The 26200-nt window shown below is 46.9% G+C and overlaps 1 protein-coding gene across 3 annotated transcripts in view; it reads right to left on the bottom strand.

Annotated features, from left to right (window-relative positions):
* NSF (N-ethylmaleimide sensitive factor, vesicle fusing ATPase) overlaps positions 1-23983 on the bottom strand; it is a 165357-nt gene extending 141374 nt beyond the window's left edge. For 2 of the 3 annotated variants that reach the window (XM_054014424.1, XM_054014425.1), the window contains exon 1: positions 23921-23983. In XM_054014424.1, coding sequence (XP_053870399.1) covers positions 23921-23932 — 12 coding nt within the window. In that variant the 5' untranslated portion in view covers positions 23933-23983. Of the gene's footprint in view, positions 1-9899; positions 10004-23920 lie in introns of those variants that run through there. The other variant, XM_054014426.1, reaches the window with a different exon arrangement.
* Between the last annotated feature and the right edge of the window lie 2217 nt (positions 23984-26200).

Genomic DNA, 26200 nt, shown 5'->3' with positions numbered 1-26200 from the left:
TGGGAACTGATCAGGTGAGACATGCCCACATGATTCCAGCAGACAACCCATGTGCCATGCTGCAGAGATAGGCAAAAACGAAAGTGTTACTTACTTGTAACAGCGGTTCTTTGACATGTCATGCAGACATGTATTCTACTTAGGCATATGCGTACCCAGAATGCCAGAGCCAGAGACTTTTGCCTAGCAGTATCTGTAGGGGGGTGGCCTCATGACTGTGACCCCTCCTCTGGCTATATGAGGAGTCGCCATCCCGATCCCCCTCAGTTCCTTCACACTGAAAGCCCATGAGAGGAGCCTCCAATGCAAAAGGGACGGAGGGTGGGTAATGGAATACATGTCTGCATCACATCTTGAAGAACCAGTTACAGTAAGTAACTGTTTCTTCTTCTTTGGGTAGATGCAGACTTGTATTCCACTTAGGTGATTCACAAGCAGTATCCCAATCCAGAGGCGGGGCTCAGAGTATACTGAAATGGGAATCGCAGGACCACCCTTCCGAGGCCTGAATCTGAGCTAGAAGATGTGGTAACGGCAGCATGATCCATAAACATATGTACAGACGACCACATGGTCGCCCTGCAAATGTCCAGTATGGAAATGTCACTGAGGAATGCTATCAATGTCGCCTGCGCTCTCGGGGGTGAGCCGGTATCCGCTGAGGAGGCGTAACTGAAACTATCGCGTATGCAGCCTTGATGCAGGATATTATCCATCTAGAGATGGTCTGTGCAGGGGGACCACTTGCCCCTTCATGCAGTCCAGATATGACATGAACAGGCGAGGCAAAACATGAAACATTTTAGTCCTGTCTAGATAAAAGGCTAGACATCCAGAGTATAAAGGCGTCGTTCTTCCATGGAAAAGCGCGGCTTAGGAGAAAACACAGATGAAACTGAGAGACTACCTTAGATAAAAACTTTGGGTGTGGTCACAGTGTTATCCTGTCCTTGGAGAACTGAGTGTAAGGCGACTCAGCCATGAGAGCCTGCAACTCACACACCCTTCTTGCCAAAGCGGTCGCTATCAAGAACACAGTTTTCTGAGACAGAAGGGGACGCGGACAGGACACAAGGGGCTCAAACAGAGGGACCATCAGAGCCACCAGAAACGTGTGTAGGTCCCACAAGGAAACCAGTTCTCAGACCAGAGGATGTAAGCAGAGAAGCCCCTTCAGAAATCTCGCCACCATGGCATTGGAAAAAACTGACTTCCCTTGAATCAATGGATGGAATTCTGATATCGCTGCAAAATACATTCTCAGGAAACTGAGCGCAAGGTCCGATTTCTGAAGATGTAGCAGGTACTTGAAGAGGTCCTGGATGGCTGCCCCCGTCGGTTGGGTCCCATGGCCCAGGACCACACCAAGAATCTCTTCCACTTCACTACGTAGGCCATCCTAGTGGAGGACTTCCTACTTTTGAGTAGGACTTGTTGGACAGCCACCAAGCACTGATCCTCCTCTTGGTTCAGCCATGTAGCAACCATGCCATAAGGTGCAGGGCGCTGATCGCAGGATGAATGGTGAGGCCATGGTTCTGAGTGAGCAGGTCGGGATGGAGAGGAAGCAATATAGGAGGCTGAGCCATCAGAGCAAGGAGGTTTGAGAACCAGAAGTGAGGATGAGCTTGGCCCAATCTGCCTTGAGCTTGAGGATGACCTGCAGAATGATGAGAATGGAGGGGGAAAGGCATACAGGAGGACCAACTGCCATCTAAAGTGGAAGGCATCAGAGATGGAGCCTGGGCTGAGGCCCCTTCGAGAGTAGAATAGTCAATACTTCCCGTTTTCCCCTCATTGCAAACAGGTGGATTGCAGGGATGCACCACATTGCAAAGACAACCCAGAGAACTCTCCCCTTCAGGGACCATTCGTGGCTCAGGGAGAAAACCGTGCTGAGCGAGTCCGCAAAACGATTTTGCACCCTCAGCAAATGGACTGCTACTGGAGTGATATCTTCTTCAATGCAAAATTTCCAAAATTGATTGCCTCCGGGCAGAGTAACCGGGAATGCATCCCCGTTGCTTGTTCACACAGTACATTACAGTGGTACGGTTGATGAGTACCACTGCGTGTCTGATGCGGTATTGGAAGGCACGACATGCATTGTGGATGGCCTGAAGTTCTAACACGTTGATACGTAGTGAGGCTCCCAGTTCTGCCCACAGGCCGTGCACCTTTAATGAGGCCAGATTCACCCCTCAACCTAGAAAGGAAACATCAGTAACCAGTGTCTTGGTTCGAGACGCCTGAGCGAAAGGGACCCCTTGGTGCACATTGCGTGGGGACTCCTACCAGCATAGGGAATCTAGGACTGGTGGAGGGAGGTGAACCAGCCTGTCCAGAGGATGCAGAGCAGGGCGGTAAACCATCCTGAGCCACATCTGAAGGAGGTGAAGGCGCAACCTGGCGAACTGGATCACCTGCATGCACATGGACATGCGGCCCAGCAGGCTCAGACACACACTGACTGTCGTGGATGGCTGAAGCAGAGCTGCTGCATTGACTGGAAGCGGTTGGTTGGCAGGAACGCTCTTGACTTTGTGGAGTCTAAAAGGGCTCCAACAAACTTGATTTTTTGAGTGGGAGCCAAGGCTGACTTTGAGGTGTTTAAAAGGAGTCCCAGACTGTTGAGCAAATGCAACGTAGTGTCAAAATGGGTGAAAACCCCCCCTCTCTGGATCTACCTTCAGCAACCAGTTGTCAAGACATGGGAAGATGTGGATACTCTTCCTCCTGAGATATGCCATGACCACCACCATGAATTTGGTGAAGATCTGGGGGCAGAAGAGAGGCTGACCGGGAGAACTCATATACTAACAATGGTGTTCTCCTACCACCACAAAATGTAACAAAATTTTGTGGCTTGGCAGAATGGCCACATGAAAGTAAGTGTTCTGAAAGTCCAGAGCAACAAACCAATTGTTCTGAGACCATGTAGAGTGACCATGCGGAATCGCATGTACTTGATGAAATTGTTGAGGCCACGAAGGTTGAGAATGGATCTCACCCTGCCCTTGGATTTCAGTATCAGGAAGTACCTGGAGTAAAAACCATGGCCCCGGTGTTCTGGCAAAACCTCCTCCACCACTTCCAACTTCGAGAGACAGCTGACTTGCTCAATGAGCATTGTCTCGTAAGAGGGGTCCCTGAAGAAGGATGGGGAAGAGGCGTGGAGAGGACATGGATTGCATACCCTGATCTGCCAGTGTCTAGGACCCAGCTGTCTGAGGTAATAGAGTCCCAAGCATTGTAAAAGTGGGGCAACCTGTCTGCAAAGGGACAGGTGGATGAAGGGGGCAGAGGAATGACTGGATCAGTGCTCTGGACAAAGGAGTCAAAAAGGGCACTTGAATGGTGCCAAGGGAGGACATGAAAACTGTCCAAAGCCCAAGCCCAACTGCTTCCTCTTGTGGGCTCTATCCCTCTTTCTAGGGTAGTTCCATTGTTTTGGGGGGATGGTTGCGCAAAGGAGCGCTGCAGGCGATACTCTTGCTGCATCCCACAGTGGAGTCTTTGCACGGACAGCGTGTATACTCCCAAGGACCTCAAGGTAGCCCTGGAATCCCTGAAGGAATGCAAGGTCTCATCCATCTTGTCTGAGAACAAGACTTGGCCATCAAAGGGTGAGTCTTCAATGGCTTGTTGGACGTCTACAGAGATCCCAGAGTTTTGCAACAAGGGAGCTCTCCTCATGATTACCACAGAGGCCATGACCCTGGCCGCAGTGTCTGCAACCTCAAGGGTCGACTGTAGGGGCATTCTGGTCACCAAGTAGCCTTCCGCAACAAATGCCCAGAACTCTTCATACAAGGCCTTGGGCAACTGCTCCTCGAATTTAGCCATGGCTGACCAACTGAGGAAATCATAATTAGACAGCAAAGCTTGTTGATTAGCAATCCTCATCTGTAGAGACAATGGGGTATAAATGTTCTTACCAGAAGATCCAACTGCTTGAAGTCTTTGTCCTTGGGGGTAGACTTTAACTTCCCCTACCAGACTCTGCCAGTTATCATCATTACTACCAGGGAGCTCGGGGCCAGGAGGAAATAGAACTCCTCAAATCCGTACATATGAACAAAGTCATGCTTTTCCATGCATTTTGCCACTGGCGGTACCAAGGTCAGTGTACTCCACAGGACTCTCACCAGCTCGAGGACCGCATCATTGACCAGGAGGGGCTACTCTCCTGAGGACAGAGGGATGCAAAATGACCATTATTTTATGCGTGTTCTCTTGAATGAACTCTATCTGGATGCCCAGAGATGTGGCTAAGTGGCATAAAAGGTCCTGGTACGCCTTAAAGTCTTCCAGAAGAGAAGTGGAGGATGACCCAGACAGCACGGCATTGTCTGGCAACAAGGACAAAGGTCTGGGCTGAGCCACAACTGGGTCTCGCTCCCGGGAAGACACACCCAGGAGGGGGGGACTCTGGAGGTTCCACAGGGAGGAAGAGCACTGTTGCCTGGGCCTGAGACGAAGAGTGGGATCTCTGTGAACAAGGAGCATCCATCTGAGAACCAGGCCACCAATATGGGTAGGTCATTCACAACCAGTAAGGGCTGGGCCAGGGACCTCCGTCCTGGCCACAGAGCACATGCCAACCCTGGGGACCATACTGGTCCATTAGCAGTCCCTTGAGTTCATCAAGTGATGCAGTGGAGGCAGATGACGACTCCAACTCAGAATCAGAGCCCCAGGATATCAGCAACATGGGCAGAGCGACACCTGAGGAAGCCAATAAGCGGTCCAATTCATCTGTCACCCAGAACAAGGCAGACATCAGTGCCCATGATGAAGGCAGTACCGTCAGTACTGAGCATGCCAGCGCCACAGGCACTGTTGGTCCCAGTGGAAACAGCAGTACCAGAACATCCAAATAAGGTGGTGAGAGCCACCATGAGAGCACTTGCAGAGTCAAATGCAGTGGTGCTGAAGAGGGCCGGGTGCCAAGCTTCCCCACGCCAATTCCGGTACCAGCTACATCCCCACCAATGCAAGGGGAGCATCTGGGTGCGGTGCCAACAGACATGGAGGTGCAGTGGCTCGCTCCATTGGAGGGACCATAGGTGGCGCAGCCCTGGGAAAGTGCTGGATCAATGGGGAGGTCAGGACCGAAAGGCAGAAGAAGTCTGCAGCTGCCTGATACGGCAACAACATGAAGTCAGTCAGTACTGGCATTTCCCTTGTCGGCACCAGGCTCAAGAGACACCCGGAAGCCAGAACTGAGTCAATGGTATAGTGTTTCTGCCCTTCCCACTCGGTACAGGGCAGGGTCAGAAGCACCCACACCATACCGAGTGCCCAAACCATGCCACTCTGTGCTTTTCTTAGGGGAGGTAAAGAAGTTGCCCCGCAACCTGGAGAAAATCTGATTAGTCTTATGAGAGGGTTCCAAAGAGGATGGATCTAGACTATTCTCAGTGGTACCAAATGACAGAACAAGGAGTAATGGTCTCAAGTTGCAGTGGGGGATGTCTAGGTTGGATATTAGGAAAAACTTTTTCACTAGGAGCGTGGTCAAGCACTGGAATGGGTTACCTAGGGAGGTGGTGGAATCTCCTTCCTTAGAGGCTTTTTAAGTCATGTTGACGAAGCCCTGACTGGGATGATTTAGTTGGGGTTGGTCCTGCTTTGAGCAGGGGGTTGAACTAGATACCTCCTGAGGTCTCTTCCAACCCTGATATTCTATGATTCTATGACCTCTTTCTCAGCACAATGATGGAGAACGACTCCTCCTTCTCTTCGGCGAGGCGCCTGCCCTGGAACAAGAGGCGGCAGCGCCCTGTGAGTTCAACGGCGATCTTCAGCCCAAGGAGGCAGATCAGGTCACATGGCATGTTCAAGCAGGTGCTTCTTGAGGCAAAGGTCCCGCACCACCTGAGACCACTTCTTAAATGATTTACAAGTCAAACAACATGCTTTAAGGTGGGCCTCACCAAGACAAAGCAAGCACCATGTGTAGGGGGTCACTGTTGGGGATTGCCTGTCCATACAAAGGACAGTGTTTGAACCCCAGTGAGGGCATCACCAAGGAACACTAACAACTAACACTAACTACTTACTAACATTAATTCTACACAATAAACTAGGCTAACAAGAAATGCGAGGTTGTCACACAACCACACACACCTCCAACTCCAGCCACAGGTGGGGAAAAGGAACTGAGGGGGGTCGGGGCAGCTTGGCTCATATAGCCAGAGGAGGGGTCACAGCCACGAGTGCTGCCCCCTGTGGGTACCGCTAGGCAAAAGGCTCTGGCTCCGGCATGGTGGGCATGCACACACCTAAGTGGAATATACTTCCTGCAGTCCCCATTGGCCTGGAGCAGTGAACCGTGGCCAGTGGGAGGCACGATCAGCCGAACCTGCAGACGCAGCAGGTAAACAAACTGGCCCGGCCCAGCCCGCCAGGGGCTTTCCCTGAACAAGCGGCGGACTGGCTTTGAGAACCACTGCTCTAGTACACAACACCACTAGTTAGCCATACAGAACACATTTCACTAAAGAAAAGCCAATTTTGCAACATCTGTGGATGGCATAGGTGAAGCCTGTGGCGTGTCCTGATTATTCACAAGGCACAAGTTACTAGTTAAGCACCTTTAACGGACACAGGGCTTTACAAGCCCAGAAAACACACATTCTTACCTAGTCTTATTTAGGCAATAAGCCCTTCAGGGCAAGAAAACTCGGTGATACAACAGCTCTGGAGAGGGAAAGACTGGGGATTGTTGAGATGATTAGGGATGGCATAGCCTGAAGAGGGATTTGAAGATTATAAATCGGGATTTGATGAACTAGGAAAAGGGCCCCTGGCAAAGAAGTACTTGGAGACTGTCCCAGGCATATGAGGCAGAGCAGAAAGCACAATATTGAAAGTGGAAATGACAAAAAAAACATCGGCACAGCCAAAATTATATAGGGCCTTGTAGGGAGTATAAGAAAAATGAATTTGATGCAGAAGATAGGAGGCCAATAGAATGATTAAAAGGCAGAGTGCGGGGAGTGACATGACTAGAGCAGCAGAAGAGGGAGATAAATATAACTTTGTTCACCGTATTTTAAACAAACAGGGGGAGGAGAGGCAGCAAGAAGATACTTGTAATGGCCTCCTGATTTGCTCAGGACATGCACTGGGATTTTAGCATTGAGTACAGAGAGGAAACTGAATTATGGAAGTAAGAGGAAGAAATCAAAGGACTTGCCTAGATAGTGGATATGATGGGGAGGGGAATGGAGAGACTGGTCAAGCTGGAGAAGATACTGAACCTTAATAATATTTTTGCTTTCTAGCCAATAGATAAGTCCTCTATGAATTTAAAATTACAGACCTAAGGCAATGAACCAAAGGAATTAAATAATGCCATGATGCCTAGATAACACTAAGCAGCTGGCATGCTATGACCTCTGCTTGTTACACTAATCTTAATCATCTCACTGTTACCTTGTGCTCCCAGTCTGTTGCATCCATCTGCTGTGTCTCATAAATATTGACAGCATGCAGGTGGACTGCTTGGGCCTAAGACTGAGGACTTCAGGCACTACCACAATACATAGATTAAATATTAACTTGCCTTATGAACACTAACATCTTTGGAGATCTGCACTGAAAAAACGGAACACCACATTCTACTAGAACTAATATAATTCATGGGATGTAGGCGGGAAGAGCTGTAGATTCATGGCAGGAAGTAGTAAAAAAATAAATGGGCTGATGAATCACTTGCACAAGAGTTTAAGTCCAACTATTTATTCATACTCAGCAGGGGCGGTTCTCAGCACCAGCAAAACAAGCAGGTGCTTGGGGTGGCAAATTACCAGGGGCAGCATAATGCTGGGGCCCCAGCTCCGACCTGAGGCAGCATCCTGGGTGGGATCCTGACCGCCCGTTCCTCTGACCGGGTGCCGCCGGGACTGTGCAGCAGGGCAGGGGGAGCCGACTCAGTGGGGAGCGTGTGTCCCCGCTGCTCTCCCGCGGGCAGGAGCCGATAGGACAGCCCTACCCCAGCCACGGAGCGCAGGGGGTGGCGGCGGAACATGGCGGCTGGGCGGGCCGCTCCTCCAGCGCCAGCTGCGGGCTTCTCCTCGCCTCCCTCCTGCGCCACCTCCTGCCCGGGGAGAGGAGGGGAGCGGCAGCCTGGGCTGAGCCGAACTCACGCCAGGGCCGAGACGAGGATGACCGGGGCCGGGATCCAGCAGCAGCCCCAACCCCCGATGGTGGGAGCGGTGGGAGACAAGACCTCGGGCCAGATCTGTAACAAAGTAAGAGCTGAGCCGGGCGGGACAGTCCCCGGGGCACTTCTGCCTGCTGGAGCCCCAGAGACTGCCGTGTCCCTTTCCAGCCCCGCACAACGCTCCGGTGCCTGGGGTGTCCTCCTGCCTCCGCCGTGCAGGGGGCGAGCGACTGGGCAGAGGGGCAGCATCCAGCCAGCCAGCCCAGCGCCTCTTCCTTGGCCGAACCCCTTTCCCGGAGCTCTCTCCATTGCATGCCCCTCAGACTCCCAGCTGGGCGGCCTCAGCGCTGGGAAAATGCCAGGCAGGGCTGGGTCCAGTGTGTGTCCCAGCTAGTGGGGAGCTCTCTCGCCCCAATGAGTAGCGCCTTACCTACGGCCAAGTACAGTAGTGCGATAGGAGCGTGATGTGAAAAATAGTGTGTCACGTCGCGTGACACGGTCACTCATAATGGGAATGTGTGTAAATGTGTTAACGATTACTTGTGTACACTGTGCCACCCTATCGGCACCATTCGTGCCAATTTTGCGTCGGTGCCAGTGGTTATAGGGCTAAAATGCTGGGACAAAAGCGAAAACGACTTTCCGGTACTGCCTACATGTGTAAAACGTGTAGAAGCCAAAAAAAAAAGGGGGGGGGGGGGTGCGGCCAAAATTTTTTTTGCTTGGGGCGGCAAAAAACCTAGAGCCGGCCCTGATACTCAGAACCCACAAAATTAAAGATGTGCCTATGAAAAATAATTTCATCCTGAAACGTCTGTTATAAACACAAAATGCAAGATTTCCACAGTGCATTGATCTACCACGAACTGACAGACAGTACATTTAGCATAAAAGATGACCTATGAGTCAAACTGCATCCTGATGAGGCAATTCTCATTGCAAACTAACATCAGCAGAAGAGCCCAGAGCAAAATCAGCCTTGTGTACACTCTGAGGACAGGATTTTGCAGACTTTATTCCAAAAAGGATGTTTAACACCAGAAAGGATCATAATGATCATCCAGTCTGACCTCCCGTGTAACACGAGCTATAGGACTTCCCTGAATTAATTCCTGTTTGAACTAGAGAAGATCTTTTAGAAAAACATCCAATCTTGATTTAAAATTTGCCAGTGATGGAGAATTCACCACAACCCTTGATAAACTATTCCAACGACTAATTACCTCACTATAAAAAAAATACGCTCCTGATTTCTAGTCTGAATTTGTTTAGCTTCAACTTCCAGCCACTGGATCATGTTATAGCTCTGTCTGCTAGAGTGAAGAGTCCTCTATTGTATTTCTGTTCCCTATGTAAATACCTATAGTCTATGATCCAACTTACCCCTTATCTTCTCTTTGAAAAGCTAAATTAAGGTCCTTGAGTCTTTCACTACCAGGCATGTTTTCCAATCCTTTAATCATTCTCATGGCTCTTCTCTGAACCCTCTCCAAATTATCAACAACCTTTTGAATTGTGGACACCAGAACTGGACACGGTATTCCAGCAGTGGTCACACCAGAGCCAAACAGAGGTAATATAACCCACCTAGGATTTAAAGAAAATCTCTTTTAATGATCTTTTATTGCCACAGAGTTCTTTTTGTGCCCTTTGGCTTCCCTTATCAATTTTCTACTCTTCCTATTTTCTAATTTATATTCATTGTTACCAAAAAACAATTACCTACCTTTCAGACCTTTCTTCGAGGTATGTTGCACGAGTCCATTCCATTGTAGGTATGTATGTGCCTTGTGCACAGTTATCAAAGAACTTTTTCTCTCAGCATTACCAGTCGGGGCAGCTCCAGTGCCCTCTTATATCTGCATGCAGTGGTGTGGGATGGCAGAGGATGGAGCTGCTCCCAACCCCCAATCAGCTCCTTCTCACTAGATAGACTGCAATAAAGAGGGGGAAGGAGGGATGTTGTGGAATGGACATGTGTAACACATCTCAAGCAATAACAGTTACTGAAAAGAAAAATTGATTTTTCTTCTTCCAGTGATTGCACATGCCCATTCCACAGAAGGTGACTCACAAGCAGATTAACATGGAGGCGGGCTCCGAATCTACCTGAACAGCAACTGTAGAACAACCAGGTGGCAATTTTGCAACAGAAAAGCTTCAAAAACAGACTCCAGCGAGAAACTGCTGAACTTGAATTAAGATGCAAACTAGACACCATCAATTTAGGCTTAAATAGAGACTGGGAATGGCTGAGCCATTACACACACTGAATCTATTTCCCCATGTTAAGTATTCTCACACCTCTTGTCAAGCTGTCTGTAATGAGCTATCTTGATTATCACTACAGAAGTTTTTTTCTCTTAATTAATTAGCCTCTTAAAGTTGGTAGGACAACTCCCACCTTTTCATGTTCTCTGTATGTGTCTATATATCTCCTCACTATATGTTCCATTCTATGCATCCGATCAAGTGGGCTGTAGCCCACGAAAGCTTATGCTCAAATAAATGTGTTAGTCTCTAAGGTGCCACAAGTACTCCTGTTCTTTTTGCGGATACAGACTAACACGGCTGCTATTCTGAAACCCATCCAAAAATGGCATCATTTCTGGACTGACAGGAAATGGGATAATGAGCAGCAAAACTGTGAAATGATGACCAGGTTGCCACTTTGGCAATTGTCTCAAATAGGTACTTGCGTCAGGAAAGCTGCTTGCGCTCTAGTCAAATGAGCCAACACTCTAGGAGGTGGCGTAATATTAGCTAGCTGGTAGCACAAACGGGGTGGCTCTATCTGTTACCAGCTCTGTCCTCGTAGCACACGATGGCAGAGGGCACTCAAGCTGCCCCGACTGGTACTGCTGAGGGAAAAAGTTCTCTGACAAGTGTGCACAAGGCGCACACATATCTACCGTGGAATGACATCTGCAATCACTAGAAGCCGAACTTCCCCTTCTTTCCATTTATTTTTGTTACACACACACACTTTATAGATGCTTTCAAGCAGGAGCATATGGCCACTCATCATATCTCTGACTCCACTGACTTTAGTGGATTTATTCCAGAATAACAGTAATGATATGAGAATTGGGCTCACGGTGGACATAATGTGGAGACAAAATAATGGAGCTGCTAATTCAGGACTTGACTGTTAAAGAATTAAAGGAGGGTTTTATAATCAATACAAATCAACATGGGTTTATGGAAAAGAAATCTTGTAAAACTAAGTTAATTTTTTTCTTTTTTTGAGAGAGAGATTATAAATTTGGTTGAAAAGGGTAACAGGGTTGATATAATATACGTGGGCTTCTGTAAGGCAATTGACTTGGTACCATATGACATTTTAATTAAAATACTAGAAATATATAAAATTAACAAGGCACACATAAAATGGATTAAAAGCTGGCCAATTGATAGGTTTCAAAATTTAACTGTAAACATGAAATTATCATTAAATGGGTGTATTTCTAGTGGGGACCTGCAGGGATTAGTTCTTGGCCCTAAATGATTTAACATTTTTATTGATGACCCGGAAGAAAACAAAATCATCACTGAAAGTTTGCACAAAAATTGGGGAAGTGGTATATAATGAGGAGGAAAGCTCACTGATACAGAGTGATCTGGATTGCTTGATAAGCTGGGTGCAAGCAAACAGTATGCATTTTACAAAAACAACAAGGAGTCTGGTAGCACCTTAAAGGCCTGGTCCCCACTAAGCCCCCACTTCGGACTAAGGTACGCAAATTCAGCTACGTTAATAACATAGCTGAATTCGAAGTACCTTAGTCCGAACTTACCGCGGGTCCAGATGCGGCAGGGAGGCTCCCCCGTCGATGCCGCGTACTCCTCTCGCTGAGCTGGAATACCGGCGTCGACGGCAAGCACTTCCGGGATCAATCCCAGAACATCGATTGCCTGCCGCCGGACCCTCCGGTAAGTGAAGACGTACCCAAAGACTAACAGATTTATTTGGGCATAAGCTTTCATGGGTAAAAACCTCACTTCTTCAGATGCATAGAGTGAAAGTTACAGATGCAGGCATTATATACTGACACATGGAGAGCAGGGAGTTACTTTGCAAGTGGAGAACCAGTGCTGACAGGGCCAATTCAATCAGGGTGGATGTAGTCCACTCCCAATAATAGATGAGGAGGTGTCAATTCCAGGAGAGGAAAAACAGACTTCAAAGAGAAACAGCAGAACTAAAATTCATTTGCAAATTTAACACCATTAATCTGGGCTTGAATAGGGACTGGGAGTGGCTGGCTCATTACAGAAGCAGTTTTTGACGTTTTTTTGTTCAATGATAGTGACTTTTAAATCTGTAATAGAATGACCAGGGAGATTGAAGTGTTCACTTACTGGCTTATGTATGTTACCATTCCTGATGTCTGATTTGTGTCCATTTATTCTTTTGCGGAGGGACTGTCCGGTTTGGCCAATGTACATGGCAGAGGGGCATTGCTGGCACATGATGGCATATATAACATTAGTGGATGTGCAGGTGAATGAGCCCTTGATGGTGTGGCTGATGTGGTTGGGTCCTCTGATGGTGTCGCCAGAGTAGATATGGGGACAGAGTAGGCAAGGAGGTTTGCTACAGGGATTGGTTCCTGGGTTGGTGTTTCTGTGGTGTGTAGTTGCTGGTGAGTATTTGCTTCAGGTTGGGGGGTTGTCTGTAAGCGAGGACTGGCCTGCCTCCCAAGGTCTGTGAGAGTGAGGGATCATTTTCCAGGATAGGTTGTAGATCGTGGATGATGCACTGGAGAGGTTTTAGCTGGGGGCTGTATGTGATGGCCAGTGGTGTTCTGTTATTGTCCTTGCTGGGCCTGTCCTGTAGTAGGTGATTTCTGGATACCCGTCTTGCTCTGTCAATCTGTTTCCTCACTTCCCCAGGTGGGTACTGTAGTTTTACGAATGCTTAATAAAAAGATCTTGTAGGTGTTTGTCTCTGTCTGAGGGGTTGGAGCAAATTCGGTTGTATCTTAGGCCTTGGCTGTAGACAATGGATCGTGTGATGTGTCTTGGATGGAAGCTGAAGGCATGTAGGTACGTATAGCGGTCAGTAACACGGCTACCCCCTGATACTTGACAGTATGCATTTTAATAAGGCTAACTGTGAATGTATATATCTAGGGGAAAAAAATGTATGCCATACTTACAGGATTGGGGAATATCCTGGGAAGCAGGGACTCTGAAAAAGATTTGGGTGTCATTGTGGATAATCAGCTGAACGTGAGCTCCCAGACAGAATCTGCGGCCAAAAGGGATGATGTGATCCTTGGATGAATATACAGAGGAATCTCAAGGAATGGTAGAGAAGTTATTTTACTTCTCTATTTGGCCCTGGTGCAACCACTACTAGAATATTGTATACAGTTAGGGTGTCCACATACAAACAAGGATGTTTGTAAATTGGAGAGAGTTCAGACAAAAGCTAAGAGAATGGTTAAAGGATTAGAAAACATGCCTTATTGAGACAGAATCAAGGAGTTCAATCTATTTAACTTAACAAAGAGAAGGTTAAGGGTGACTTGATTACAGTTTGAGAGTACCTACATGGGGAACAAATATTAAATAATGGGCTCTTGAAGCTAGAAGAGAAAAGTATAACAAAACCTGATGGCTGGAAGTTGAAGCTAGACAAATTCAGACTGGAAATAAGGCCTAAATTTTTAACAGTGAGAGTAATTAACCATTGGGACAACCTACCAAGGCTCGTGGTGGATTCTCTATCAGCAACAATTTTTAAATGAAGATTGGATGTTTTACTAAAAGATACACTCTAGGAATTATTTTGGAGAAGTTCTATGGCCTGTGTTATAGAGGTCAGACTAGATGCTCACAGTAGTCCCTTCTGGCCTTGGAATCAATGAAGTACCTACTAGGAAGGAGAGAGCAGGAAAGATGGAACATGCATCTGTTCTTTCTTGTGAACACATTTGATACAGTCATTGAGAGAATATAGACATGGAACCCCACGATGCCATTTTTTACAGAATTACATTTAGGCAAAAATACCGTCTGCTTTTATGAGGAATTAAATCCTAACATGTTCCTTCTGCATTTTTTCCACCTAGTGTAGCCTACAAGAGTGAACCACATGAGCGTCTCCAAAGAGATGTTACTGAGGTTCATTCAGCGGCAAGCCTTCCCTTCCCCACTTCTGCAGTGACCAAAGCCCTTATGTTAAGAACTACATTAATGTAATGCTAATTCTGTATTCTCCCTCCAATTTGCCATGAGATAAATATGACTACAGGTAACACTGATGTTTCTCACGCTGCAAGATAATTGCTTTGTTCCCCCTTACCTTACCCCCTAATGTTCGGATCTGTTCAAATCCGAACATTAACAAACCATTACCGGAGACACAAGAGCAACTATAAGAGCAACACAGGGGGCAGAAGGCTCATTGATGTTGAGAATACGTAACATTTATGCAGCATTTTTCATTCTGGAGAATCCAAAATGGTGACACTGCATCTAAATACAGCACCATTTAGATTTAGCCACCATTAGGACAGAGGGCAGCAACTAAGCTATGCACATCATACTGCCCAGCAGTTGGAAAGGGATTTTTTTATTATTTTAAATAAGGACAGCATGGTAATCTTACAAGAATTACTTCGGGGCCATACAGAACAGACAAGACTTCATAATAAAAAATAATAATCCCTTCATGTCGTGCTTGAATGATCCTAACAGAAACTGTAGGGATCCCAATTTCTCCTCCACAGAACGATGAAATTCTGAGTCAACCCTACCGGGATTTGAACCTGTGATACTAGAGGGTCCAGATAGCTAAGCATCGCCTTCCAGCCATTTTCAGATATAGCCTATATATAAATTGGTGCTTCTATTATCCCCCTCTGAAAGCTAGGATAAGGGTCCAGAACAAAGGTTAGGTGCTTGTGATTAAAATAAAATCATCAGTGCTTGTGAAGTAGCATGAACTTAGCTTGGAATAAGCTTTCTAGGATATTGCTTGGGATTTTAATACAATACGAACTCCAAGTTATAAAGGAAACTCAAAACAAATTGTTACTAGGTCTGTCAATTAATCTCAGTTAACTCATGTGATTAACAAAAAAATTAATCAGTTTTAATTGCACTGTTAAACAATAGAATACCAATTGAAATTTATTAAATATTTTGGATGTTTTTCTACTTTTTCATATATATTGTATTGTGTTGTAATTGAAATCAAAGTATATATTCATAAATATTTGCACTGTAAAAATGATAAAAGAAATAGTATTTTTCAATTCACCTCATACAAGTACTGTAGTGCAATCTCTGTTGCGAAAGTGCAATTTACAAGTGTAGATTTTTTTGGTTACATAACTGCACTCAAAAACAAAACAATATAAAACTTCAGAGCCTACAAGTCCATTCAGCCCTACTTCTTGTTCAGCCAATTGCTAAGGCAAGCAAGTTTTACATTTACAGGAGATAATGCTGCCCTCTTCTTATTTACAATGTCACCAGAAAGTGAGAACAGGCAATTGCATGGCACTTTTGTAGCCAGCACTGCAAGGTATTTACATGCCAGACATTTGCATACCTCTTCAGGCTTTGGCCACCATTCCAGAGGACATGCTTCCATGCTGATGACGCTCGTTAAAAAAAAATAACGTGTTAATTAAATTTGTGACTGAACTCCTTGGAGGAGAATCATATGTCGCCTGGTCTGTTTTACCCACATTCTGCCATATATTTCATTTGAAAATGTAGAAAATATCCAAAAATATTTAAATAAATGGTATTCTATTATTGTTTAACAGTGTGATTAATCACGCAATTAATTTTTTTCATCACTTGACAGCCCTAGTTGTTACCATCCACAAATCTGAAGTCAAATTTCTAGAGAGATTGAGAACTTGAGGGTATTAAATGAAGTCTTGATTATGGTGTTTTCCATTTTTGGAGTCCTAAGGGGGGATAAGTTTGTTATTCATAGTAGAAATACGTTACTAATTGCCAATTCTCTACTGAATATAAGAATCAGCATTACTTTTGTATTTATAGACAAAGCCGCTCCTCATTTGACAGAGGAAAGCTTAACTTGCTAATCCTGACAGCAGGTTACGCAATTGCATCTAAAGCTGGGAGAGATTTTGTTCCTTACACTGAGAACTGGATGCTAAAACCTGATGCTAGGCTCCCTGTACTAGATGAATATTAAACCACTGTACTTGGAATTTACCAGAAAATTTTTTATGATCTTTCAAAAGTAAAACTTCCCCTTCCTGTGTATTTTAGTCCTATTCCTGTCTCCTTTACCATGACTCTGAAAATGTACCTTGAAACCAAAAAACTAGATTCCCCTATTTCCTCACTACCTTTTTATTTTCATTTCTATTCCTGATGGCAAGCTATTGAGTCTCCTTAAGTAGGTCTGAAGCAGTCTTAAGCACAAAGAGCTGGGCTTTTGTTGCGATTGTGATCTAAGGATACTCTGCTCTCCTTGCTTGATGCTTGTGACCCAGCAGGGAGTTGAAACTGACTGTTTTTCCATCCTGTTGGTGAACAAGAAAGGAACTAGGAAGAATCAGTGTGTTGTGACCATGTGATGTTGCAGTCACAACACACCTTACATGAAGCCTGATCAGGGTGGATAAAAATCAATGATTTTTTTTAATCACATTTTTTTCATTTAAATCGGATTTTTTTGATAAAATGCTTTTTGAGGAAAAAACCTATCTAAAGATAGTTTTAATTAAGATTCATTATAGCTCAAAGATATCTCATCATGGAATAGGGATTATAAATTCTAATTCTATAGTATGAGACAATATATTCATGTCATGTTTAAGAAAAGTTTTGTACATGAGTTCCAATAGTTCATGGATTAGGGTCCCAATCTTATGAGGTTCCACAGGCTTCTGTATAGATTATTTAGGTTAATCTTTCTATCTACCCAATGGGACTCAGTGCTCAGTCTAGAAGATACCATCAGAGATGCTTAGTTTTCCAGTTCTCAAACTGTGGATTTGTCTCCCCAGAGGTAACATGCTTGCTAACAGCAAAACTGTTTTAAAATAAACAAATAATACGTAAAGATAAGAAACAACAGACCTCAACTCTATTGTCCCTCTGCAAATTTGTATACACAGAGTCAATCCCTTACCTCTCTCTAAAAGTGCAAAGTTTCAAAAAGTTCAATGAATAGAAGATTGTTGGGGGCAGAATAGATCTGGACAAGGAGAAGAAGTCTGGAGATAAATGTGAGACACGAGGGACATATGCTTGTTTTGTTAAAATATTATATATTTGCTGTTGAAGAAAAAAATCCAGAATACTTATATGGAGATATCCTTATCTCATAGATCCGGAAGGGACCTTGAAAGGTCATTGAGTCCAGTCTAGCAGGACCAAGTACAGTTTTTTTGTTTTATTTCTTCCCCCAGATCCCTAAATGGCCCCCTCAAGGGTTGAACTCACAACCCAGGGTTTAGCAGGCCATCACTATTTCAAATCTGCACCAAGATAGTACAGACTGAAAGTTGTTACCATCGGACATCAGTACTGAGGTCTATGAGAAGTGACTTGGATCAGACTTGTTGATGGGTTTCTTCCACATAACATTATTATTGATAACTGACCTTAGGGATATATCTACCCAGCCGGAGCCAGCCTCCCAGACCAGGTCAACAGACCTGGACTAGCGGGGCTCATGTTAGTGCTCTAAAAATAGCTGTATAGACAGCGCTTTGAAGTTGCAATTCAGGCTGCAGCTCGGGATCTGAAGCCTAGGGAGGGGAATGGGCTTCAGAGCCCAAGCTCCAGCCTGAGCTGCAACTTCTAAGCGTTGTCTACACAGCTATTTTTAGAGTGCTAGTGCAAGCCCCACTAATTTGAGTGTCAACATGGGCTGGGAGACTCCCTCCCACTTACTCCACAATGCTGTGCAGCCATACCCTAATAGGCCTCTCTTTACATACTACATATGCTGTAGTTAAAACTTGTTCTGTATGTATTTGCAGTAGCTGACATGCTCCATTCCAGCTCGGTCTGGACTGGTGATCACTATGCCACTAGGATAAGTGATTTTTCTAATGACCATTATAACACGGAGATGTGCTTCTCTTTCCCCTCCCACAATTTCCCTGTCTTACTTATTTGAATTGTGAACTCTAGGGCAGGGACTGTCACTTAACATGCATATGCCCCGTGCTAAGCACAACAGGGTCCACATCTCAATAGTGCCTAAAGGACCCCCAATCATAATTCAAATAATAATTTACCCCTCTGCCTCTCATTGCAGTAAGGGTGCACAAGTAGATTTTGGGGGCTTGGCTCCAAGATTTTCATGATCATTTTGCAAAGCTATCTGAAATGTCCTCTCTAAAAAGTTTTAGAATTTGTGATTCAAACATTTCTGGCTCAAATTTAATTAAAACTTTTAAAAATAAATGTAAACTTGCCATAAAAGCCCACATAATAGTCAATCAATAGATTTATTTACAAAGCAATCCTTGCCATGATTCTACATAAATGATTAAAACACAATGCATAAAACCAAAAAAAAGTAGTTCTTAATGAAGGATAATTATCTTGTAACAAGTCTATGGCTATCTAGTAACTGCAAGGTTATCACTACAGCTGCACATTAGAGCCATTAAGAATTTCAAGGCACTAACAGAACTAAGGTCCCTCTGACACAAAAGCACAGACCACTACCACTTGAACTAATAGATAATCTCCATCAGCTGTTAGCATTATAGGGCCTATGACCCACTTGAACAGGTTTGATTCTACCCAGCAGGGCAGTGCTGCATACATACTAGCCAGGTCTTTACAATACTATGAGTACTGTAGTTTGATCAACAAAAAATAGTTTCTACCCATAGTACTATGCCATGATACCATTCAGAAAGCAAGATTTCCTAACACCATTTTTTAATATTGAATCAAATAACCCGACACTCCTCCCTTATTGTTAGTCTTCCCCACCAACGAAAGCAGCAAAGCTCAAAGAATCACCATTTAATTTATCCATCTTTTGAAACAATATTACTTCTCATTTCTCCCACTAGCCAAGATTATCCATTTGTGATAATTTAGTTACAAAGTAACAAATTGCTGCTTTAAAGGCGATTCATATGAAACATCACATCAAGAGGAAAAGCTTTAAACAGGAGCAAGTCATTGCATGGCCATACTAAGACTTTACCCTATATTCAAGGGTGCACTTTGTAACAATCTGGAATATTTATTCATCCCAGAGAACTGTAAAGCTACTAGTACACATATTGTATACAAAGTCCTTCCTGCTTCCACAAGAGACTTATCATCCCAATAAATAGTGCATGGAACAAGACTGAAAATATTGACCAGAACCAGGAATATCATCATTCCCAAAGCTGAAAGACTCTACCATCCACATCTTACCCATAATTTACATCATCACTGGTTTAACTAGCCAAACCAAACAGCTAAAAGAGGAGACTGACAACTGTTTCAAAAAGGGGTAGGTTCAGATCCCAAAGTTTGTTTTGCTGGTGAATAGATTTTTGAGCCCTGGCCTGCAGATCCCGAACAGTTAACGAATTATGAGTTTAACACCTAACCCATCATCACTACATCATAGTATTAAAACAGCAGAAAAACAAGCCAACTCATTTTTCTACAAGCAGTTCTGTCCACTCTCAGATGTTAATGTTACTTTAGGGATGAACTCTGAGTGCACAAAGCCTATACCAGACCTCGCTGTCCTGGACAACTATGATGTACTCCTTCCTGGACGCAGGGTAGAGCATCAAGATTTTTCTTTTTTCGATCCAAGTGATATCTTTCATTTAATGGTCAGAACAGTCTTCATTCTCCTGACCAAAGCAGTTTATTAATAGAACAGTTGTCCTGCATGGATTTCAGCAAAATCTGTTGCGTCATATAACTCTTTAAGCAGGATAGGACACTATTTGTTGACTTTATTGTAAATGCATTTCTTTACTGCTGCTTTTTAAAACAAGCTCAAAAGGATAGAGATTTTATAGAACTAGCCATTACATTTAAAACCTGCATAGGAGGCAATACCTACAAAGGTGCTTTCCCCCGCCCCAAAAGCACAACAGCACATTGCAGCAGACTGATTCTTCCAATTATATATAGGACCCCACCACTTCAGAGGTTCTAGAGGTGTCCTGAAATTAGGTGACTAAGCAAGCAAGGAGCCTTCAGCAGGATTCTAACCTAGCAAAGAATCCACAACATTTCCTGTGCATCTTGCCCTTCCATCGCTATATCAAATAAATATGGAAGGGCCTGATGCTTCATTGTTCATTTGTTTAACTGCTTTGCTTAATAGCCTAGGGCTTCCTCTGAATATCAGCAAAAAAAAAAAAAAAAAAAGTTCTCCTCCAGCCAGTCCTGGTCAATCATCATAGCCAGCAAGGAAGATTTCTATTGACAGAGAAGAACTGGAAAAATGTAGGATACTTTGCCTATCTTGGCAGCCATCTTTCACAGAGGGCAAACATAGACATTGAGATTCAGCACAGAATCCGCTGTGCCAGGCTTGCCTTTGGCAGTCTGTCTCACCAGATGTTTAATAATCACAACAGAACACACACTAAACTTTTGGTTTATAAAACAGTGGTAATGCCAACTCTCCTCTCTGGCTGTGAGACCCGGGTGACCTATAGAAAACACCTGAAAAACCTGGAACACTAGCACCAGCACTTTCTTCAGACGATCCACAACATAAAATGGGAGGATCACCACACTGTCAGTGTCCTCACAGGGACCAACATCAGTGTTGAGACCCTGATTATCCAGCACCAGCTGAGGTGGAGTGGGCACTGTGGGCGTATGTCTAATATACACTTACCAAAACAATTACTGTACGCCCAACTCGCCCGAGAAAGAAAATGGGGAAGCCAAAAGAAAGGCTTTAAAGACACCTTCAAAATAAACATCAAGAGATGTGGCATCAACACCACACACTGGGAAACAGTTGCCCAGGATACGGAGAACTGGCGAAGACGTCTCAGAGAAGGAACGTTCACTTTTGAGGAAAATCTCATTGCCCTGCTCACAGAAAAACACCAGAAAAGAGAGGTCAGATAACTGTCATGCAGCAATCGTGGCCCAACCCTGACTTCCAACACCACCTGCAACGTCTGCCAACAAGTCTGTGGCTCAAGGATCGGACTCCTCAGTCACCAAAGGACCCATACAAAATAAAACCTGTGAAAGATCATCCTCAACCTCGACGTAATTAATCTATCTCCATGAGCGGCGGACGCTCTCTCGCCGACACAGCATGGTGTAGACACCACATTAAGTCAATGTAAGTTTTTTCACACCCCTGAGTGACGTAACTTACATCAACTTAAGCGGTAGTGTAGACAAGCCCTCAGTATGCAACATATGAGATGTCTGCTCTCCGTTCTTAGCTTTATCAAAGCACCAGGAACTATCCACAATACCAGCACACCCAGTCCTGAATAATCATCAGATTTATTTTCCTGTTACAAATACAATCTTATTCAGTAAACTAAAGGGTACTGCACAATACTTTCCCATGACATTACTGTACCAAGATCTATTGCACCAGGGTCCCCAGCATTTGAAGGTTATCCTCACAAAGTGCACAGCCCTCTGAAGAAAAAGCAAACTAAAATTTACTTTGAAAAAGGTTTTGTTACTCTAGTTTAGCTTGTCAGAAGCCTCTTGCATTGAATGAGCTAAAGAATTAAACTGAGCATGTGCAGACCGAGGGGCTATTTAGAAAGTTACCTCTTTATTATAAAACCTGGGAATATCAGCCATAAAATTCTAATCCCAGCTCTAACCCAGGCCTTGTAAAACTACATTTACACTACAGTGGCATAGCTGTATCACTGCAGTGCTGCTGCTGTACGTAATGTCATAGTGTAGAGGCTTCCTACATCAACAGAAGAGGTTTCTTCCACCAATGCAACTAATCCATCTCTCTGAGAGGTGGTAGCTAAATCAACAGAAAGATTCTTCTACTGACCTACCCACTTCTACAGCAGGGGCTAGGTAAACCTAACCAGAGGGCTCAACATGTTTAATTTTTCACAACCTTGACAAAAGTAGGTCAATCTAATTTCTAAGGGATGATCAAACCCGAGTTCAAATCCCAACCTAGGACAAGAATCTTTAATTAAAAGCAACCATATTGTTGCAGTCTGCCTCTATCAAGGGGGATTTTTATTATGGGGAAATGTAATCTAAGGACAACAGAATATTCATACTGAAATTATTTTCTGAACAGAAAATAAACTATAAAAGCAAGTGCTCGCTGGGAGGGGAAGGGGATTCGCATTGGAAAATCAAGTGGGAACAAGGGCTGGGGGATCAGGTGATGGGAAGGGGAAAGGTGGGATTCTGAGAAGGGGGACATGAGGGATGAGTGTTGGGGGACTAGGGGAGAACAGGGACAGGAGCACCTGTCAGTCCCACATTCCCCTCCTGTGTGTGGGCCATGACCTGGGGGACACAGCCCGGGGAAAAGGGGGTGACTGGAGGGAAAGTGGGACATGACATGGGGGGAAGGAGGAGAGGAGGGGGGATCCTGGAGGAAAAGGGGGTGACTGGAGGGAAAGTGGGACATGACATGGGGAAAGGGGGAGGAGGGGGGACCTGGGGGACTCAGCCTGGGGAGGAAGGGGTGAGTGGGGGGAAGGGGGAGGAGGCGGGGCCCGGGGGACATGACATGGGGGAAGAGGGGGGACCTGGAGGACTCAGCCCGGGGGGAAAGGGGGTGACTGGAGAGAAAGGGGGACCCAGTGTGGGGGGAGAAGGAGAGGAGGGGGAGTCCCGGGGAAAAGGGGGTGACTGGAGGGAAAGTGGGACCCAGTGTGGGGGGAGAAGGAGAGGAGGGGGAGTCCCGGGGAAAAGGGGGTGACTGGAGGGAAAGTGGGACATGACATGGAGGAGGGGCGACCTGAGGGACTCGGCCTGGGGAGGAAGGGGTGAGTGGGGGGAAGGGGGAGGAGGCGGGGCCCAGGGGACATGACATGGGGGAAGAGGGGGGACCTGGAGGACTCAGCCCGGGGGAAAGGGGGTGACTGGAGAGAAAGGGGGACCCAGTGTGGGGGGAGAAGGAGAGGAGGGGGGTCCCGGGGAAAAGGGGGTGACTGGGGGGAAGGGGGGTTACTGGAGGGAAAGTGGGACATGACATGGGGGAAAGTGGGAGGAAGGGGTGAGTGGGGGGAAGGGGGAGGAGAGGGGACCTGGGGGACCCGGCCCGGGGAGGAAGGGGTGAGTGGGGGGAAGGGGGAGGAGAGGGGACCTGGGGGACCCGGCCCGGGGAGGAAGGGGTGAGTGGGGGGAAGGGGGAGGAGAGGGGACCTGGGGGACCCGGCCCGGGGAGGAAGGGGTGAGTGGGGGGAAGGGGGAGGAGAGGGGACCTGGGGGACCCGGCCCGGGGAGGAAGGGGTGAGTGGGGGGAAGGGGGAGGAGAGGGGACCTGGGGGACCCGGCCCGGGGAGGAAGGGGTGAGTGGGGGGAAGGGGGAGGAGAGGGGACCTGGGGGACCCGGCCCGGGGAGGAAGGGGTGAGTGGGGGGAAGGGGGAGGAGAGGGGACCTGGGGGACCCGGCCCGGGGAGGAAGGGGTGAGTGGGGGGAAGGGGGAGGAGAGGGGAGACGCGACCCGGGGAGCCCGGGGGAAAGGGAGAATGACTGGAGGAGAAGCGGGACACGGCGGGCGGGGGAACCGGGGGAAGGGGACCCGGAACCGGGGGAAGGGGACGCCCCTCACGCGCACTCACCCGCCCCGCCATCTCGCCGCTGCTCCCTACAGACACCGCCCGGCAGCCAAACGCCAGCGCGTAAGGCGGCCGCGCATGCGCATGCGCACGCGCACTGCAGCCCTGCTGCACTGCGTTCGGAGCGGCGCGCCGCCGAGCGCCCGGCAGAGGGCAGCGCTGCGCGCCCCAGGCTTCGCGCGGTGACGTCACAGTGCATGGCGTCATTCCAGCGACGTGACGTCACAGTGCATGGCATCATTCCAGCGACGTGACGTCACCAAGCAAAGGCGTCCTTGCAGAGTGGGTGTCAGTTTGGGCAGGTCCGTGGCGAGTTGGGACTTGGGGAGATGCTCGGCAATCCCAGGCTCCCGCGTGCCCGTCCGGGCTCGGGCGGAAGGAGGCAGAGAAAACAAAACCAGGACTTGGCATTTGAGATGATTTTAGAAGCAGCCTCAGGAATTTGGGGGGGCACCCACCATTTTTGAGCAGCTGGGGTTGTCATTGCTGCATCAGGGCAGTACACCACCGTATCACCCCATTCTCCTTTTTTTGCCCCAACACCTGGGAGCTGGAGGCGTAATTTCCAGCCAGATAGACATACATGCACTAGCTTTGATTGAGCCAGCTACTAAAATAGCCGTGTAACTACACAGCACGGACTTGCCACCCAACTACAGACCTAGGGTCTCAGTCTTGGGCAGCTACTCCTTCCTGCCACTCCTGCGTCTGTGGCTACACTGCTATGTTGAGCACACTAATGTAACCAAGGCTAGTGCATTTACATTTACCCAAACTGGCAATTACACCTCCAACTGCAGTGTAGATTTATCAGTAGTGATGTCACCACACTATCTCACTGTCACCACACTGCATCATTAGTGTATGTGTAACCCACACACCTCCTGGGTGTGGTGTCTGTCCCATCTAGTGGCACCGAGACCACTTAAGGAGAGAGAGAAAATGAGAATGCTCTACAGCCTTAGCTAACAGCCAGTCGGCTTTTAGCTCGTGCAATAGAGGCTCACGCACTAAGCTCCAGAGGTCTCCAGTTCGATCCTGCCCGCCAACAACCAGGCTCTGTCAGTGTTACAAGTCTTGTAACACGGACAGACCCCAGTCAGTGGGATCGAACCGGAACATGAAGGCAATATGTGATTTCATCAGCGGGGACCTGGAACAATTTGTATAATGGGGGTGCTGAGAGCCATTGAAACAAACTGCAAACGCTATATATAATGGAAACCACTTCATGCCAAGGGGTGCGGCAGACCCCCTAGTTCCAGCACCTATATTCATCAGGTCTCCATGGTATCTATGTTGAAGCATCTAGGTTCTATTGCAATGTAAATTAGATTTGTTATGCTCAACAATATCATTAAATATAGGTCATCACCCAGAAGTATTGAAACCAGGTCCATAGGGCTCCTGAGTGGAGGCATTACCTCACTCCAACCCTTTAATTGATGGCTTAGTGGCAGCAGCTCCATCTGGGAATCCTTGAAGCTCAGTTCCACCCTGGCTGTGAAAGGTGGAACCCAGCGCTTCTGGTTGGCCTCCTCTCCTTACTTAAGCCAGAAGGAGAAACAGGAAGTTGTCTGTTTAATTGCTTTGGATTGCTCTCTCAGGGCTCCCTGGTCTCCTGGTTTGATGATTCAGCCTGGTTCCTAGGGTAGTCCCCCACCCCCCTTAGCAAAGGGGCTGTGCCACTAGAGAAAAGACACCTCTTTTAGGCCACATGGGGTTGAGAGAGTCCTGCACTGTTGATTTCCCCTGGCAGCTGAAGGGAAGAGGATGGGGATGTGACTCCCGCCCAGTCATCCTGGCAACCAGGGGGATTTGGAGAGACCACAGCTGTCACCAGCAGCCAATTAGAGGACTGAAGACAGTCAGGCAGAATGGAAGCAGTTTCTGACCCCACCATGCAGAGCCCCAGAGTCCCGGGAGAGAAGCTGTGGCTAGCCCAGGTTCCCTCCACATGGCAGAGACCAGCAGGAAGCAAACGAGAGAGAAGGTTTCCCTGTATAGCTGCAGAAAAGCCTCAGGAGGAGACAGCCCCTCTTTCTTCCCGCCACCTGTAGCCTGCTTGCCATGCCATAGGCGCCGACTCCGCAGGTGCTTCGGGGCTGGAGCACCCACGGGGAAAAATTGGTGGGTGCTCTGCACCCACTAGCAGCTCCCCGCCCTGCCCCAGCTCACCTCCGCCTCTGCCTCTTCCCCTGAGCGCGCCACGTCCCCGCCTCCGCCTCTCCCCCTAGCTCCCAGTGCTTGCCACTGCAAAACAGCTGTTTCACGGCAGCAAGT

Source organism: Malaclemys terrapin, chromosome 25 (genome assembly GCF_027887155.1).
Source record: "Malaclemys terrapin pileata isolate rMalTer1 chromosome 25, rMalTer1.hap1, whole genome shotgun sequence".
NCBI classification, from domain to species: domain Eukaryota; kingdom Metazoa; phylum Chordata; order Testudines; family Emydidae; genus Malaclemys; species Malaclemys terrapin.
The sequence above is the reverse complement of the archived record's forward strand: the minus strand, read 5'-3'. Positions and strand labels throughout refer to the sequence as shown.